The 15928-nt window shown below is 39.0% G+C and overlaps 1 protein-coding gene across 20 annotated transcripts in view; it reads right to left on the reverse strand.

Moving 5' to 3' along the window:
• Window positions 1-1682: 1682 nt before the first annotated feature.
• The window catches only part of LINGO2 (leucine rich repeat and Ig domain containing 2), a 485467-nt gene continuing 471221 nt past the window's right edge, over window positions 1683-15928 (reverse strand). For all 20 annotated transcript variants that reach the window (XM_072921842.1, XM_072921849.1, XM_072921843.1 and 17 more), the window contains one exon: window positions 1683-15922. In XM_072921842.1, coding sequence (XP_072777943.1) covers window positions 14066-15886 — 1821 coding nt within the window. In that variant the 5' untranslated portion in view covers window positions 15887-15922 and the 3' untranslated portion in view covers window positions 1683-14065. The remainder of the gene's footprint in view (window positions 15923-15928) is intronic.

The raw sequence follows: 15928 nt of genomic DNA on the forward strand, positions 1-15928 counted from the left end.
GTGAATATTTGCAGGTGATAAGAGCTTTATATTTGTTGTGTGCTGGATACAAAGGCTGTGTTGTCTCTCGTTTTTGTGAAATCAAGTAATTCTGTTTATCTAACTGGAAAAAAAACCCCACCAGCTTCAAAAATATTTGTGATATACATAGACCAAAGAAAAATGCAGTTACTTGACAACCTCCAGCACTCTCATAACAGCAACAGGATATATATTTTGCAATTCCTTGTTCTGGGGCACAGAACACTTGGCTTTGATTGTTCTCACTCAAGCTGACCTCTGTGTTCCAACTTGCTCTGGGCCTCTGTGCTGTAAAATTATTTCTTTCACAGGCCTGTTTGAGTACATCTTTGTCCTTTACCTTTATGGTCCTCTAAAGCAGAGAGCAGTCTGGCTTCCTACTGGCCACCATACCACCCTGCACTGGCTGCTGCCTGCACCAGGTAGGGCCAGGCAAACTCAGGGAACAGCTCTGGGGCTGGGAACAAAGAGCTGCCACCAGCAGCTCCTGAAGCAGGAACCAGCACCAATCAAAGGCACACTTGACTGCTCAGGTGTTATACACACAATTCACAGATTTCAGGCTGGATAAGGCTGGACGCACTATGCCAGTGCCTGGAGATGAGTGCTGAGTGTGGCTCCGTTCCTTGTTTTGGTCTATTGCAATGGACCATGGCAGCAGTGCTCACTCTGCTGCGGCTTCCTGAAAGACACTTCTTTCCTAATATTTTAGTCTTCTTCTCAGAATTAATGTTTTGTACTTGTCACCAAGGACTTGGCTGTGTTGTTCAAGAGCCCTGTTAGATGCCTCTGGCATTTACTTCCTCTTGGTAAGGGATTTTGCTTTTAGAAACCACTCGGTAGCTCACAAATACACAATGTCCGAAGGTTTGTCTGTGTCTCAGGTGATCCTGTCTGCTATTCATGCCACTCTATAGCCCTCCCCATAGGCTGGTTGCAATTGGGACTGTTTCAGCTGTTGTCTGGAAACCAAACATCAGCAAGGAACCAGAGGTGTAAACGCCTTAACAGAATACAGGACTGGCAGACAGCTGAGGGCATATACATCTCCGCAGCAAAGAAAACTTGTTTCCATCTGTGAGTGCAGGTGTGTCTCTTTGGCAATGATGAGCAAAAAAGTTGAAGTGGACAGCAGAAAAAGGGCTTGAAGTATGAAAGGGACCATTTAAAAGATTCTGAATAAGCAGCTCCTCAGCATCCAGACCCATCTGCCCACACGTGCCTGGGAAGAAGGCACTGGGACAAAATGGTCCTGGGACTCAATGGGAACATCACATGTGGAACTTAACAATCACACCCTGCTTAGAAAATGTGCGGTAAGAACAGTCTAGTGATGATACTTTATGGCACATACTGGCCTAGTTAGGGGAACTAGATTGTATATGGAGAAAAGCAACTTTATTGGAATGTTTAAGAAAAACCTTTTCTCTTTATAAGCAATATACTCACAAAAAATTCTATGCATATTTCCAAAACAGTAGAAGAGAATCAGAATGACAGCCTCAAACTTTTATCTGAAAAAACACGAGCGAAACAGTAGTGGATTTTTATATTTATTTTTTCTCTTTTTTTCTTTCTATTTTCAAGGAAAGTATTTGTGCCTCAACAGATTAAATTCATAACTTTGTTTTGTGATTAGATAATTTAAACATAGAAATCAATTACAACAATGCACTTTCAAGCCTTTATTTCTTCATTTAAGTAATTGACAATTCTGAAGGACACAGACAATAGGCTTTGTAGCAGAACAGTGTCACAATTAGAATCAATTTATATGAAAAACAATTACAACAACTGTTGAAAATCTAGGGAGGGTTGATGTTTTGAATGTAACAGAATGCATTTTAATAAAGTATTTGTACTGAAATGAGGTGGTTTGTAGATCTCTTTGAACGAGGAAAGAGGAGAATCCTTGTGTTTAAATACTGGAGGGAATGTATTTTGTGATCCGAAGGGAGCATTTATTACATTGAGAAAATAATTTTCTCATCAACAAGTTCACCTTTTACTTATGTTTCTGACTTTCATTCTTACAGTATAAAACCCACCGGAGCATTTCTTAAATGCATACATCCTTTTGTTTGTAATGTTTTAGATTTCTGCTTCAGTAATTTAATCTTAAAGGACAAACTGACTTCTCACATGTCTTTTTGTATGCAGTTCTCTAAGATGGCAAGGATATCCTGCAAATATTTCCTTCAGTTCTAAATGACTTGGACACAGACTTTCCTGTGTCTTGAAAGTTGATAGAGGTCTTGAAAGATAAAATGGAGGTATTGGTTAATCTGCTTCCCAAGGAGCAGTTGTTACTTTTAATCCTGCCAGATAGGCTCATACCTTAGTATGAGGTATAGTTCCAGTGACTGCTGGATGCAAGGCTGTAACCATTAACTATCAAACATACTTCACGGATATTCACAACAAAATCTTCTGGCTTCAGTTCTAAAGCAGAAGCTGGGAATAGGGAATTTCCAAGTATTTGACTCATGTATAAGCAAAACCAATCTTGATTAAAAGATGAAGATGAGGTTGGCCACAACTCAATGTTGTGGCAAATGGAGTTGTGTCAGGAAAAATTCCCTATAATAAACACTGGCAGCAGTAATTTGAAAAGTGTATTCTTGTTACTTTATCTATTAAAGAGCTGGGAAACATGTGAAAATGGTAGTTTTCTTTCAAGAAACTTGGATTAGCGAGTGGAGAAATTATGTGACTTAGTTTTGGTAGTTTTGTATAAGGACTAATAAAAATGTTTTTGTAGTAGTAGTAGTAGTCTGATTGCTTGGTGTGACACTTGACTATTAATGTGTGCTTTGCATTCATTTCAGCATTTCTCATCTATAATCAAAGGCAAAGACACAGATTTTGTTGACGCTTTAGGAGATAATAATGTTTTTTCAACCATTGCAAAGACACTAATTAAGTGAGGCATTAAGAGGTCCTTTTATCCAATATACTACTGAACTGCATAAAAGTCAGCATCTAGTTGGTGTGCATCTCTCATGACAATTTTCTTTCATATACTGCCACTGCTCTGCAATCCTTTCATTTAGAACTGTTGGAAAGGCTGACCACAGGGCAGCCTTGCCCTGAGGAGTCCTTGCCAAGAGGAGCCCTCATCTGGAGCCCTTTGAGCAGCAGGGCTTGCATTTCTTAAAAAATATTTTCTTTGTTTGATACCAATCCTCGTCAAAATTATCATTCCTCACCCAGGTATGAGTGAACTATAACTCCTTGGCTTTATAACCCTTAGGGAAATGGTAGAATCGTCCTTTTGGAAGGTAAATATTTTTGTATTCTCCAAAGAGTTAGAGGCCCAGGGTTTTGATTACAACTAAGAAATCCTGAGTTGCAGCCTTCTGTTTATATTACAAACTAACAGCTATGCCCTGTCCAAGCCAGAAAAGGATGATATGATATCCTTTAACAAGATGTGACAGCCTACCAAACCCGTAAAAGCCAACAAAAAATTCAATAAGGCCTTTTGAAATGAAAATGTTTCTGCAACTCAGAAGGCTGCATTGCCTCTAACCTCTTTGCATGGCATGCCTGCCCAATGTGAAAGCAAAATGTTTCTTGCAGTGCATTTGTACTGGTGCACTGCTCAGATGCACAAAAAGTCAATAGATTATTAAGGTGAGGTGTTTGGTTTTAGTGATAGCAATAATTTTGATAAGGATGCTATCTATTAATCTTTGTAAAAACAGCAAAAAGCTCTCTTAGCAAAAGTGATAGATTTAATTTGTTATCATTGTCTTTCTATGATAAAATAAGTGTGCTCTCCATCACTTGTGCTTTTGAGTTATATAAATAGGAAAGTTATTGGAAAATAGCTCAGAAAAATATAACTTCCACTTAGGGACTGATGAGGTAAGTAAGATATTCCAGCTGGTGATTACAGCATTAACTAGCTGAATGAATTCCCTAGCTATTAATTAATAAACCAGATCCTGAAAATCAAAATAATTCCAGAATTACTTAGACAATGTGCTAAGTACCAGTGTAACATAATTTTTAGGTACATTTTAATTTCTGTTCATGTTTAATATCCACTCCTGCATTTTATTAACTTCTTACTGCATTTCATTTCCCATGGATTACTAAGGTTGAAACTTATCCTTCCAAGAAGAGGGAAAATAAGGAATTTCCTGTATCTAGGAAAGCAAGAATTTAAACTAAATTTCCCAGACTGCTACTGAGCCTGTAGACAGAAAGGCCAGTTCTTTTGCAATAACTCTGTGTTTCTTAATCCAGCACTTTTACACTTTATTTTTGCTTTCCCAGCATGAATTACCAGCCTCTCCCCCAGTTCCAGACAGTACCAGAGATGAACAAAGCCCTTTTTTTTGCATGTTATCTACAGCTGTACATGGGAAGGTTTTATGATGCAGAAAATTCACTGTGAGCATTCCCTCATATGAGAATAACTCAGTCTCTCTGAATTGAATTTACTTGGTAAGTAGTGGGATTTTTGATTTCCCATCAACTTTTAAAAATACAAAAATATTAAATCCAGGCATTTCTTAAAATAAACTTTAGATGCCAAGATTTATTTATTTAAAGATGTCTGTATAATCCAATATAGGGCTACTAACTATGTGGCAAATCCTCTATAGTGGATCTGCAATAGTATAAATAGTCTTAAAAATTTTTGAAAGTGACTGTGCTTTAGCAAATTTTGTATGCTTTTAAAAATCTAAAGTGTGTTTGTTTAGAGTAATACATTCTACAATTTTTTTTTTTTTTTTTTAATTTTAGTGAATGTGTCAGTGATTGTCTGATGCAATGGTGTTTTTCTCTATCTGGTCATGGAGAAAACTAGTAGCTGCTTCTACTGTAAGAACTGGAAATTGCTTAATAGATCTTGTGATATAGGAACAGGTTCTTCCTCTTGTTATAGTGTAATCTTAGGATGGAGGAACCTTTGAAGAAAGACCTTTGATCTCTGTGCAGTGGTAGGGGAAATGGCTCTTTTTTCATGTCATACTGAAGGCAGCACTGCAGTACATTAGACTGCCAATCAGATTAAAAATATTATAAATAAAGTAGATTACCATAATAAAACCAATAACAAAGTTTCTCTGACAATTTGCATTTGACATTCTGTTCTGGAGGAGGGTACAGTGGGGCAAATCAGTCAAAATCTTTTGGAGGTGTCAAATGCAAATGCAGGAGGATAAGACACATACTGGGGGCATAGAAGAGCTCAGATTCAGCTCCTGTCTGTCTCTGCTTTTAGTAATCTATCAGGATTTTAAACTGCTTCTTCTTTTCCCAAGGTAGCAACTATTTTCCCTTCTACAGAACAGGACTCTAAGTTAGAGTATAATGGGTATGCAGGTGATAAATCTTAATTCAGATTATCCTGGAAACCATAAAAAAATTTGCTGTTGGTAAAAGCACCTAGCTTTGGAAAAATGGGAGTAGCAATAGTTTAGATTACAGCCTGTGTCCTTCAAAGCTGATGTCTGATGAAGACTTGGTAGATTGTGGCAAGTCTCAGGGGGTGAAATAGGTTTCAACCTCAGCAGAATCTACTTTTCACCACTTAATTTTTTTGTAATTACATAGGTGTTTGAATACTGGTGATTTCCTCAGTAACCATGTTTCAGATGCAGATTTTCAGTATTTGTTGCTTTCCAAGTTACACAGCTGGTGAAATCTATGTTTCTGCTGTTCTCTCTGTGGTGCTGTTAAGTGGCATGCTTTTCTTCTTCCAGCATTTGCCTGATTGGTATCCCCATCAGTTACCTGAACACACTGTGCAAGTAAAAGTGAGGAAACAGGCTGATTGATACTTTGTACTGATGATAAATCCCAAAATGCATCTGAATGAGGCCTAGGATTTTCTCTGTGTTTGAGGGCTTTAAGCAATGAAGGAGGAAAGTGTGTAGTTGAAAAATACCTGCCAGAGTCTTCTATTTCTCACGGTATGTGTTCAGATTCTCAGTTCAAGAGGAGTGGGCCTGAAAAGTCAGCTTGTTGTGAAGACCTGACACTAAGGACTTCTGTACGGAAACTGTATTTTTCTGGTCTTAGTGTTCTACACTACACCTTGGGGAAAAAAAGTGACCATCTACAATAGGGGAAATGATGTAAATTTTCTTCACTTTTTCAAGTAAATTTTGCCACTCCATGGAATTATTTATTTGGGTTTCATTGTGGATAATTATGACACACATAATGACATAAGCCCTAAAGTAACTTTTAAAATTACATTCAGGACAACTGTCTTGACAACAAAGCACTTTTTTTGTTTTGCTTTTGGTTTTTTTTGTTTTTTTTTTTTTCATTATATTTGCATATTTTGCTCAAACATGAAGCAAACTTATGGACAAGCCTGAATTGTCACGTGCTTCATGGATCATGACAGCAAGGCTGTTTCATTTCCCATCCAATACTCATGAGCATATATATCAAAATAAATTACAGCACAATTTTTTCATGTTAAAGTTGTCACTTTTTAAAAACAATATACATTTAATACTTGAAATAAGAAAGGAACAAAACAAATATAACTATTTTTTCACACACAAACATGTACATATGAACTACATGTGCTTGCAGACAGATTTCAGTGTGATGATATTTTAATATATCTGCACTATGGCATTCCCTTGACAAACAATGAGAGACTTGTTATCATGTGTACTTGCTCAAAAGCCAAATTCCTACTATATGGCTGTAAGCTCAACAGATCAGTGTTATAATTTACTTCCTACTTATACAGCACCCAGTGTAATTAAGCCAAGTGTTTGCTTTTAGTACCAAAATGACATAAATTAATTCTTTAAGAAGCAATAATATTTTGTTTTCTGAAAGACCAAAATTATTAATATGTGTACAAGTTGACCACCATCTTCATAGATGCTTGTGCAGCTGCTTATGCACAATGCTTTAAAGCCATTGTTTTTGGCTTTAAGTGTGAGGAGGTGATGTTTCTGACTTGCAAATGCCATGAGTAGAAATAGGCTGACTTCTTCAAGGTCAGAGATTTCCATTTGCCTTTTATCCCTTTCTTCCCACATCTTCATGTTTTGCAGTTCTTCTAGCAGTGTAAATATTAAAGCAATCCAGAGGAAAGGGCACAAGATGCCACAAGATGAGAAATAATTAAAACATGAGTTCTGCTGATTTTCCACTACAGCTTGCTTAGTAGAAAGCAAAAAACACCTAGATTCGTTTATCAAATTTCTAGTGTAATCAGGACCTACAGAACGGTGTCAAGAGGATTTCTCCTGATTTATATTGCCTGACTACAGTAGGAAGTGTGTTTTCAGTCTCTTACTGCAGCAGTTCTGCTTCATGACAATTTTGGTACAGTTGAATAAAGACAGATAATCAAATTAGGAGGCAAAAGTCTGTTCTTTTTTACGTATCTATACCGTATTTTAATATGAAAGATAAAATATCTTTCAATTTAAGCTGAAATAACATAGAGTATTTTGTTGACTATGCCATCTCTTTCCTCATTCTGCTGATGCTATAAATACAGATTTTATTTCCAGCTGGCCTTATACCCAACCACCTGCTTCTGTGAAAAAGATAAAACAAAACAAAAACCCCCCCAAATCCCCCAAAATTCCTGCAGATTGCTTTTCACATGCTATCTTAGTAGCAGGATTCTCATAAAATTTAATTTATTTCATTTGCAGGAGAGGTTTACTCAAGCTTTTTCTTCATATTTGCTTTTATTTTTGGCTTGAAGAAGGTTTAAGATCCGGCTTTATGATCTAGATTCCAAAAGCCATGTAAGCATTCAATGAAACTTAACCAAATCCAGATATCTTCCTTTGGCATCACAGTAATTTGAAATTGAGAAGGGAATTGAGCAGAGCTAAGAGACAGACAAAAGGAGCATGTGTCACTGAACTGTGATACTTTTAAGTTGCCAAGGAAAATTGAGATTTTAATTCTTATTTCAGATAATAAGAATTGCTTTGCTTGAAAAATCTCATTGATTTCTTGAAACATTCTCCAGCAATCAGGCCCTTGGACTTTTCTAAAGGTGTTCCTTTAACTCCGTCAGATACAATAAAGTTTTAAATTATTGGATGAGAGCTTTTTAGTTATTCTTTCCTGGTACTTTTTGGCACAAAGAGCAATCAATCACACAGGATACTGAAAAAAATCAGAAAGCATGTATCCAGTGTTTTCTCACATGTTGTTTTATGGCAAAACCATGTATCAACTGAAGCATACTGAGATTTCTAAGACACTACTGCTGTCCTGTTTGTCAGTTACAGTTTAGGGAGAAGGGATAACTTGACTGCATGTTTTTTTTCCCGGCTACTCCATGTCAAACCACATGGTGAGCAGAGGATGGGAATGGACAAACAACCATCATGATAGCCCCAGGTAGACTAGGGCCATTCAATGGTAAAAGCTTATTAGCAAACTGGTCAGAAGAGGTTTCCTCTTCCTCACTTCTTGCTGGATGTTTCACTGCTGTGAGTGGAGGTGGAACACTGTAGCTTATTACGCAAATGTTGCCTCATGTGAAGAAAATGGGTAAGGATTGTGCATTTTATTGGTGCTAACGGACTGTTTTCATGGGATGCAGTAGTGAATAAGTGAAAATAACTGCATGACTATAGTTTCTTGTCTATCCTTGCTGGAAGCTGCTGTTGTCCTTGGGCAGCCAGAAATTGCTTGATCACCTAGATTTCAAGCCAATGCTTTTGTCTTCTCATGGGTTAAATGGAGGTTTCTGACATTCACACATCCTGAGATTCTTTCTGGGAAAGTCTAGTGTAAAAAACAGATATTCAGGCGTCATGTAGAAAAGTTTCTTTCACGTCTTTGTTGTGATTCAGTTGCAACATGGCCTACATACCTCAGTAATCTCCTTGCTAGTTTTTTATTCTGTTACAAAGTTAAGATATGAATTTTGATTAAATATTAAGGCTGATTTCTTATGGTGTCTCATCTGCCTAAATTACAATTTGTTGTGCTGAGCATGTAATGTATAATATTTCTTATTTTCTTAATGGTGTTATAATTGTTGTTGCTATAGATGATGCAAAATCAAAATTTAACAAATAAGGAAGAGAGCTACCATTCAAGTAAATAAAGGAAACCTTGAATGTCAGTATGATAATGAAGCCAACTGAAATAAAATTTAGTTTCAAAATGTCCAGCGACATCAGCATCTCTAGGGGTCTTGGTGTCTCCTGTTCAGTTGTATTGGGAGTTGTTGCTTCTGCTGGCACTTAGGAGCATGCGTGAATGTATAATGATGTGGGTATAGAGGGTAAAAGCCGCTTCCCAGTCTGAATCTAATGTTACATTTTAATGGATAAAGCTTTTCTGCAAATAAATTTGCGAAGTTAAGAAGAAAGAAGAAGGGACAAAAACCAGAGCACTAGCTCAAAACCTTAAAAAAAAGGCTGAGGTGGGGTGCTGCTTAGTATTATCCATCGTTAATTCATTGCAAAAAACTCTTTTCTGTATACATTGCTTCAGTGCTATCTTTAACTCATTTATAGAAAGTTTAACTGGTTTGGGAAAAGGGCTGGGTTAAAAACTGTTTGAACGGTGAGGCCCAGAGAGAGGCGAATGGTGCCACAACTATTTGGGTCACTGGCAATGTTCCCAGGGCTCAGAATTAGGCCCAATCCTGTTTAATATCTTTGTCAATTACCTGGAATGCTCCCTCAGTAAGTTTTCAGGTGACACCAATTTGGATGTGAGTGTTGATCTGCTGGAGGGCAGGAAAGCTCTACAGAAGCATCTGGACGGGCTGTATTAATAGCTCAAGGCCAATGGTATGAACCATAAAGGCCAAGCATTGGATCCTGCCCTTAGGTCACAACAACCCCATGCAGTGCTACAAGCTAGGGATGGAGTGGCTGGGAAGTAGCTAAGCAGAAGACCAAGGAGTGCTGTCTGACAGCAGCTGACTATAAGCCAGTGTGCCCAGGTGGCCAAGAAGGCCAGTGGTGGCCTGGTCTGTATCAGCAATAGTGTGGCCAGAAGGAGCAGGACAGTGATTGTCCCTCTGTACACTGGTCAGGTCACACCTCAAGTCCTGTGTCCAGTTCTGTGCCATACACTACAATAAAGAAATTGAGGTGGTGGAATGTGTCCAGAGAAGGCCAACAGAGCTAGGGGAGGGTGTACAGTGAAAGTGCTATAGCTAAGGAAACTGAAGGTGTTCAGTCTGCAGAAAAGAAGGCTCAGGGGAAACTTAGCACTTTCTACAGCTCCCTTGCAGGAGGTTATAGCCAGGTGAGGATTGGCTTCTTCTCCCAGGCAACCAGAGACGGAAGGAGAGGTCCTACCCCAAGCTGCAACAGGGGAGGTTCAAGCTGGACATCAGGAAGAATTTCTTCACTAGAAGGGTGGTTAAGGATCAGAATGGGCTGCCAAGGGAAGTGGCGGAGTCACTGTCTCTGGGGCTGTTCAGTAAATAACTGGGTGTGGCACTTAGTGTTAAGGTCTAGTTGCCAAGGTGGCAATCAGTCAAAGGTTGGACTTGATAATCTTGATGATCTTGAAGATCTTTTCCAACCTAAATGATTCTGTGATTCACTGTGATTCTGTAAACACTTGTACAATCATCTATTCTTATCTTCTGATCTGTGCAAGTGGACTTCAAAACATATTTTCAAGAGGCCTGGACATTTCTCTTACAAGAGTTATTGAAAAGGATATTTTGGTATCTGTTTTCTCAACTTGCTGTGCTGGTTCTGACACTTTCAGTTTTCTCCTTTTCTGCAGAACTATTGCTACTCCTCAGTTTTGTTGCACTGGCTGCCAAGTAAATTCAGGCTCGTGTCAGCACGGAGACCAGCCAGTATACCAGTCAGAGGTAGATTAAAACCTTTGATTCCTCTTTTAGTGCCAGGTATGCACTATCAAGCTGTTTCTGAATATATGATGGGGGAGCCATGTGGGTCATATGCCTATTCACAGCCCAGTCCTTTTTCTCCCCTGCAGTAAAATAAGCTGTAGTACGTCTCTTTGATCTCTAGCAGAGAAGTGACTCCTTCAAGAGGCAAGGTAAGCATTCAGCCACTATTCTTAAAAGGATTGCTAAAGGTGCTTGTCTAGGTCTGACTTTGACAGTGTATTCCTTATTCACCCAGAAGAGTCATAGTTAGTATGTGTCCCACAAATACATAAGAAGGAGACTATGTGGAGCAAGACATAAAGTGTCTCTGGGTCTTGCTGTCCTCACTTCTGTTAAGAGGTGCCATATGCCATGTTAAGTCCATGCTGAAATAAGTAGGCTGCAAAAAGTAGAACATTACTAGAGGCAGGGAACAAACACTGATTCTGAAAAACTGAATACTGACTGAACTCAGGGCGATACACAGAATGCTGACAGCTCTGCAAAGCGGTATTCTGCAACAGCAAGCGGTGATTTCCATCACCAGCGCACATTTCACATAGATAACTAAGCAGATTTTTGTTCACAAATCCTTGCAGTGCCCTAACTGCAATCACTTCTTACGAGTCATTCTAAGGGAATAGGAGAATACCGCAACTCATAATTAATCCTAAAAGTACATGTTTTCTAGGGTGATGTTTTTGGAGACTATTTCTTTTATTGTGTCATTTAATATGAATAAGTCAGCTTAAAATGTCTAGAACTTAGGTGAATTTTTGCTTCTAACATTGATTGAAACATTTGGCAGGGGTAATAGATTACTAGTTGAAAAAAAAAGACAATTACAAGGGAAAGGCACATGCAAATGTCTTCAAGGGACAGTTCAGAAACATTTTGTTTTATCCCCATTTGTTTCTTTAACTGCCCACATTAAGGTACAGTAGAGTTTTGGACTTCAGTGCAGTGGTTTTTATGTCAACAAAAATAATTTCCCTGGTGTTAGAATTTAGTCAGGGGTTATTCCATTATATTGATGTTCTACAAATGTCATAGAACAAAGAGTATTCTTCTCAAGCATGTCCATGGATCTCCAAATATCTAGTTCAGAGCATAAAGAAAAGGAAACAAGAAAACCCAACTCTAAACTTAAAGCCACGTTAAGTGAAAAAAATTCTAAGTACCCTTGCAACCTCCTCAGTTTGATGACCTTAAATGGAGCAACGATGCAACCAATGATCAACCACTAAAAAAAAAGATTCTCAAAACTGCCTAGCCTTGGGTCCTGCATCGGTACCTCTGGGGAACACAGCTGGATTTTACAACTTTTGGCACATTTCCCTTGATAGAAGTGGGAGAATTTTTATCCTGCTTTTGAAATCTCTACAAAGAATGTGGATACTAATTTTAGAAGCACCTGCATCCTATTGTAGGTCAGCCTGACTTTGGTTTCAAAACGCTGAAATCTAACACTAAGATTGAACACAGGCTCTTAAATCACATTAATCTGAATTTTCTGTCTAACAATATTTTCATATTCATCTTGGTTAAATATAGATAAGGTCATTGTCATCCTTACTCCAGATTATGCCAGTCATTTAAAAATGGTATTTGCTATCAACCATGAATGACAAACCTATGGCTCACAACTGGTGGAAACTTTGAGAGGTGGCTGAATAACTTTGTATCTTGCAGTTGCTGAGGATTTAAAAATAAAAATCATGGTATTAATGATAAAGAATAAAATTTCACTTCTCAATCTTTTGAGGATTTCTTTGGAAATATAAAACAAACAAAAGGTTACTTGTACTGAACTAATGTTCCACTTCTGTCTTCTCTCCTTTAAAAAAGATTCCTAAAATCTAGAAAAACTTGCCCCTCTTGCTCTAAGATACTGCCCCTGAAAGAAACATAACCACATTATTTTTAAAATGGCATCAAGAATAGCTATGTAATCTGTTCTTGGAAATTAGCTTTGTGTCTTTGTGTTATCTACAAATATACAAGATGAGAATTACAGTGGCTAGAGGTTCATTATATCTGGCAGTATGTCAGCCTTTTTGAGGCTATCATGTTTTAAACATTATTTTAGTATTATAAATCCCCATATTATGCATGAACAACTGTAGTTTACTTGGCATTGGAGAAGAGTTCATTCCTAGTAACAGAGTGTTTGTATGTTTTAATTCATTTGTATAAAGAGTAAGATGACCATGTTTCCCAAGGAGTCTGCAGGATGTATTATGCTCTTTATTTAGCCCAGTACACATTAACATTTTAACAATAGCTTTGAAATTAATATAAGGGCTAACAAAATTGATTCTCTCTCTTCAAGGTAGAACTCAACTCCTCCATGCCAGCATTGACTAGTGGGTTGCCTTCCCTGTGTGAGATCCAGGGCTGTATTACAGTATACTGGTCCAGTGTGATATCACAGATATAAAAAATATTCCATTCTGTATCAAAACTAGGCACATGCCTTATATTTATATGAAGAGCAGATCGACAGAGTTGAGCGGTTTTGCTCTCAACTATTCAGCTCTGGCCTTTTACATGAGGAGAAAAATATCTTTTTTCTAATTAGTAACTACAAGGATCTAATTTGGGTTTTTATGGTAGTTAAAAGATGGGTGACATCACACTTGGGTCAGTATTGGTGGATATTTAAAAGCACAACCTCTCTTTTGTATTGCTTCAAAATGTACACAGTAGATAGAGATAAAAATAAAAAAAGCTACTGTTTTTTTTTTTTTTTTGTGTTGAACCAGCTAGAAGGGAGGATGCAAAGTTTTACCAAATGAGATATATGGATACAAATTTCATTGTAGAGTGTGGTTTAGACAAATGTGTCTTTTTCTTTAAGTATGTAAATCCTACACTGTAGGGTTTTTTTCTTTTTCCTTTTGTAGCAGTAGAAAATGTTGAACAATTGTCCATGAGCATGAGCCAGTGGTTCATTGCTGATATCCCCAGAATGCCAATATTTGCAATGCAAACAGTTAGTACAAGTTCCCAGTTCTATGAAAGGCCCTGACACATCTGCCTCAAGGTCTGGAGGCTCTCTTCTATAACCACAAATAGTCTTTCCATTTTCATATAACCTTTTGATACACTGACAGCTGCATTAAGCTCCTTCTGCCTAGCAATTCCACATGCCAGGCTGTTTTAATTGGTTTTTAATGCCACAGAAAAAGCATTGCTAGCAGAATACCATCAAATCATTTTCATATTGAACCTTCGTGGTCCAGAAACCTCCCCTTCAACCACAGCACCGTTGTTTTTGCGAGGGACATATTCAAGGTCAATGCTGGTTTTGTGTTTGCCTTTCCCTCGGCTCCACACAAAAAGAAGAAGGAAACAAAATAAAACCACTCCAAGGAATGTGAAACAGCCCATAGCTGTGGACACCAATATTGTCTTAAGGTCCAGAGAGTAGTTGTTTGCATTAGTTCCATTAGAACTTGTGTCGTTGGAGTCTGTCATATACATAGGGGTCCTGTTGGCATAAAGTAAATGGTCTGAAGTAAACCCCTTTACTGTCAGGGAGGCTGAATAGGTGTCATTCCCAGCTGCGTTACTTGCAATACAGACATAGATCCCAGTGTCCTGGTCTTGGGCAAATCGGATCTCCAGGGTGCCATCTCCCAGCACAGTGGCTCTGCCATTTGATTTAATTGTGATCAACCTCCGGCGTGGGGTAACCCAGGAAATGGTAGGCTGTGGGTCCCCATCAGCATTGCACATCAGCTGCACAGTCTGTCCTTCCTCCACTACCAGGTACTGCAACTTCTTGTCTTGTATCTTGGGCTTCTTACAGGTGAAATAAAAGGAGAGAGCTGTGCTGTGAAAGTCTCTGAATGACCTCTCTCTGACACTGTCTGGGCCAGCACACATTGGTGGCTCGCCACCAAACTGCAAGGTGGGCTGCCGGTGCAAAATCCAAAGAAGACGACAGTCACAGGCCAGAGGGTTATTGTTAATGCAGAGGATCTCAAGGCTTTTGGAGGAATGGAATACATTCTCTTCTAGGGTTTCTAACAGGTTTTGGGACACATTAAGCACACGTAAGAATCGGAGCCCTTGGAAAGCATGTGGTTCAATGGTGCGCAGCTGTGCCCCCACAACGTGGAGCTCCTGCAGGCGCACTAAATCCGACAACATGCCTGCCTCTATGGTGCTGATGGGGTTGTAAGAGAGGTTGAGATGTGTCAGGTAAACCAGATGTTTAAAAGCAGAGTAAGGTACTGCAGACAGGTTGGTGTTTGTGATGGAGAGTGAAGTCAGGTTGAGGCCATACAGACTGTTGGCAGGCAGCATGTCCAGGAGAGGCCAGGCCTCTATCTGCAGGTCTTTCAGGCGAAACAGTCTTTTAAAGGCATATGCCGGCAAAGCGTTAATATTGAGCTGTTTCAAATGCAGCCTGATGAGGTTGTGGAGGTGAGAAAGAGCTTCTGTTGGTACAGCTGTGAGGTTGCATCTCTCCAGGGTGAGCTGCTCCAGGCTAAGCAGCCCACTGAAGGCCCTATGTGATATATACACCAAATCATTGTCCCCAACCTCCAGGGATTTTAGGTTATGCAGGTCTTGAAACATGTAGTCCAGCAAAATGACAATTTTGTTTTCACTTATATCAAGCTTTGTTAAGTTTGACAACCCAGTAAACACCCCAAGGGGGACCAACTTCAGACGGTTTCCTTTCAGCCTCAAGGAGCGCAAGTTGAAGAGATTGTTAAAAGCTCCAGGCTCCACATTGGAGACAATATTGTCGCTGAGGTCAATCTCCTCCAGCAATGGGTATGATGTGAATTCCTCAGGGTTAACATTTTTCAATCGGTTCTTGCTGAGGTCCAAGATTTTGGTCTCAATGGGAATGCCTTCTGGGATGGACATCAGACGTCTTCGGTGACAGCTGACAGACTTGTTCTGTGCTGAGCATTCACAGCGGGCTGGGCAGCCCACAGTGGTCCTTGTGAAGACAAGCAGCACAGCCAGACCCAGGAACAGCTGCCAGCATGATAGAGCTGTGTGACGCATGACTCCACTGATCTGGGCTAACCCTCTGTCACAGGCCTGTGG

Source organism: Taeniopygia guttata, chromosome Z (assembly GCF_048771995.1).
Source record: "Taeniopygia guttata chromosome Z, bTaeGut7.mat, whole genome shotgun sequence".
Taxonomy (NCBI): domain Eukaryota; kingdom Metazoa; phylum Chordata; class Aves; order Passeriformes; family Estrildidae; genus Taeniopygia; species Taeniopygia guttata.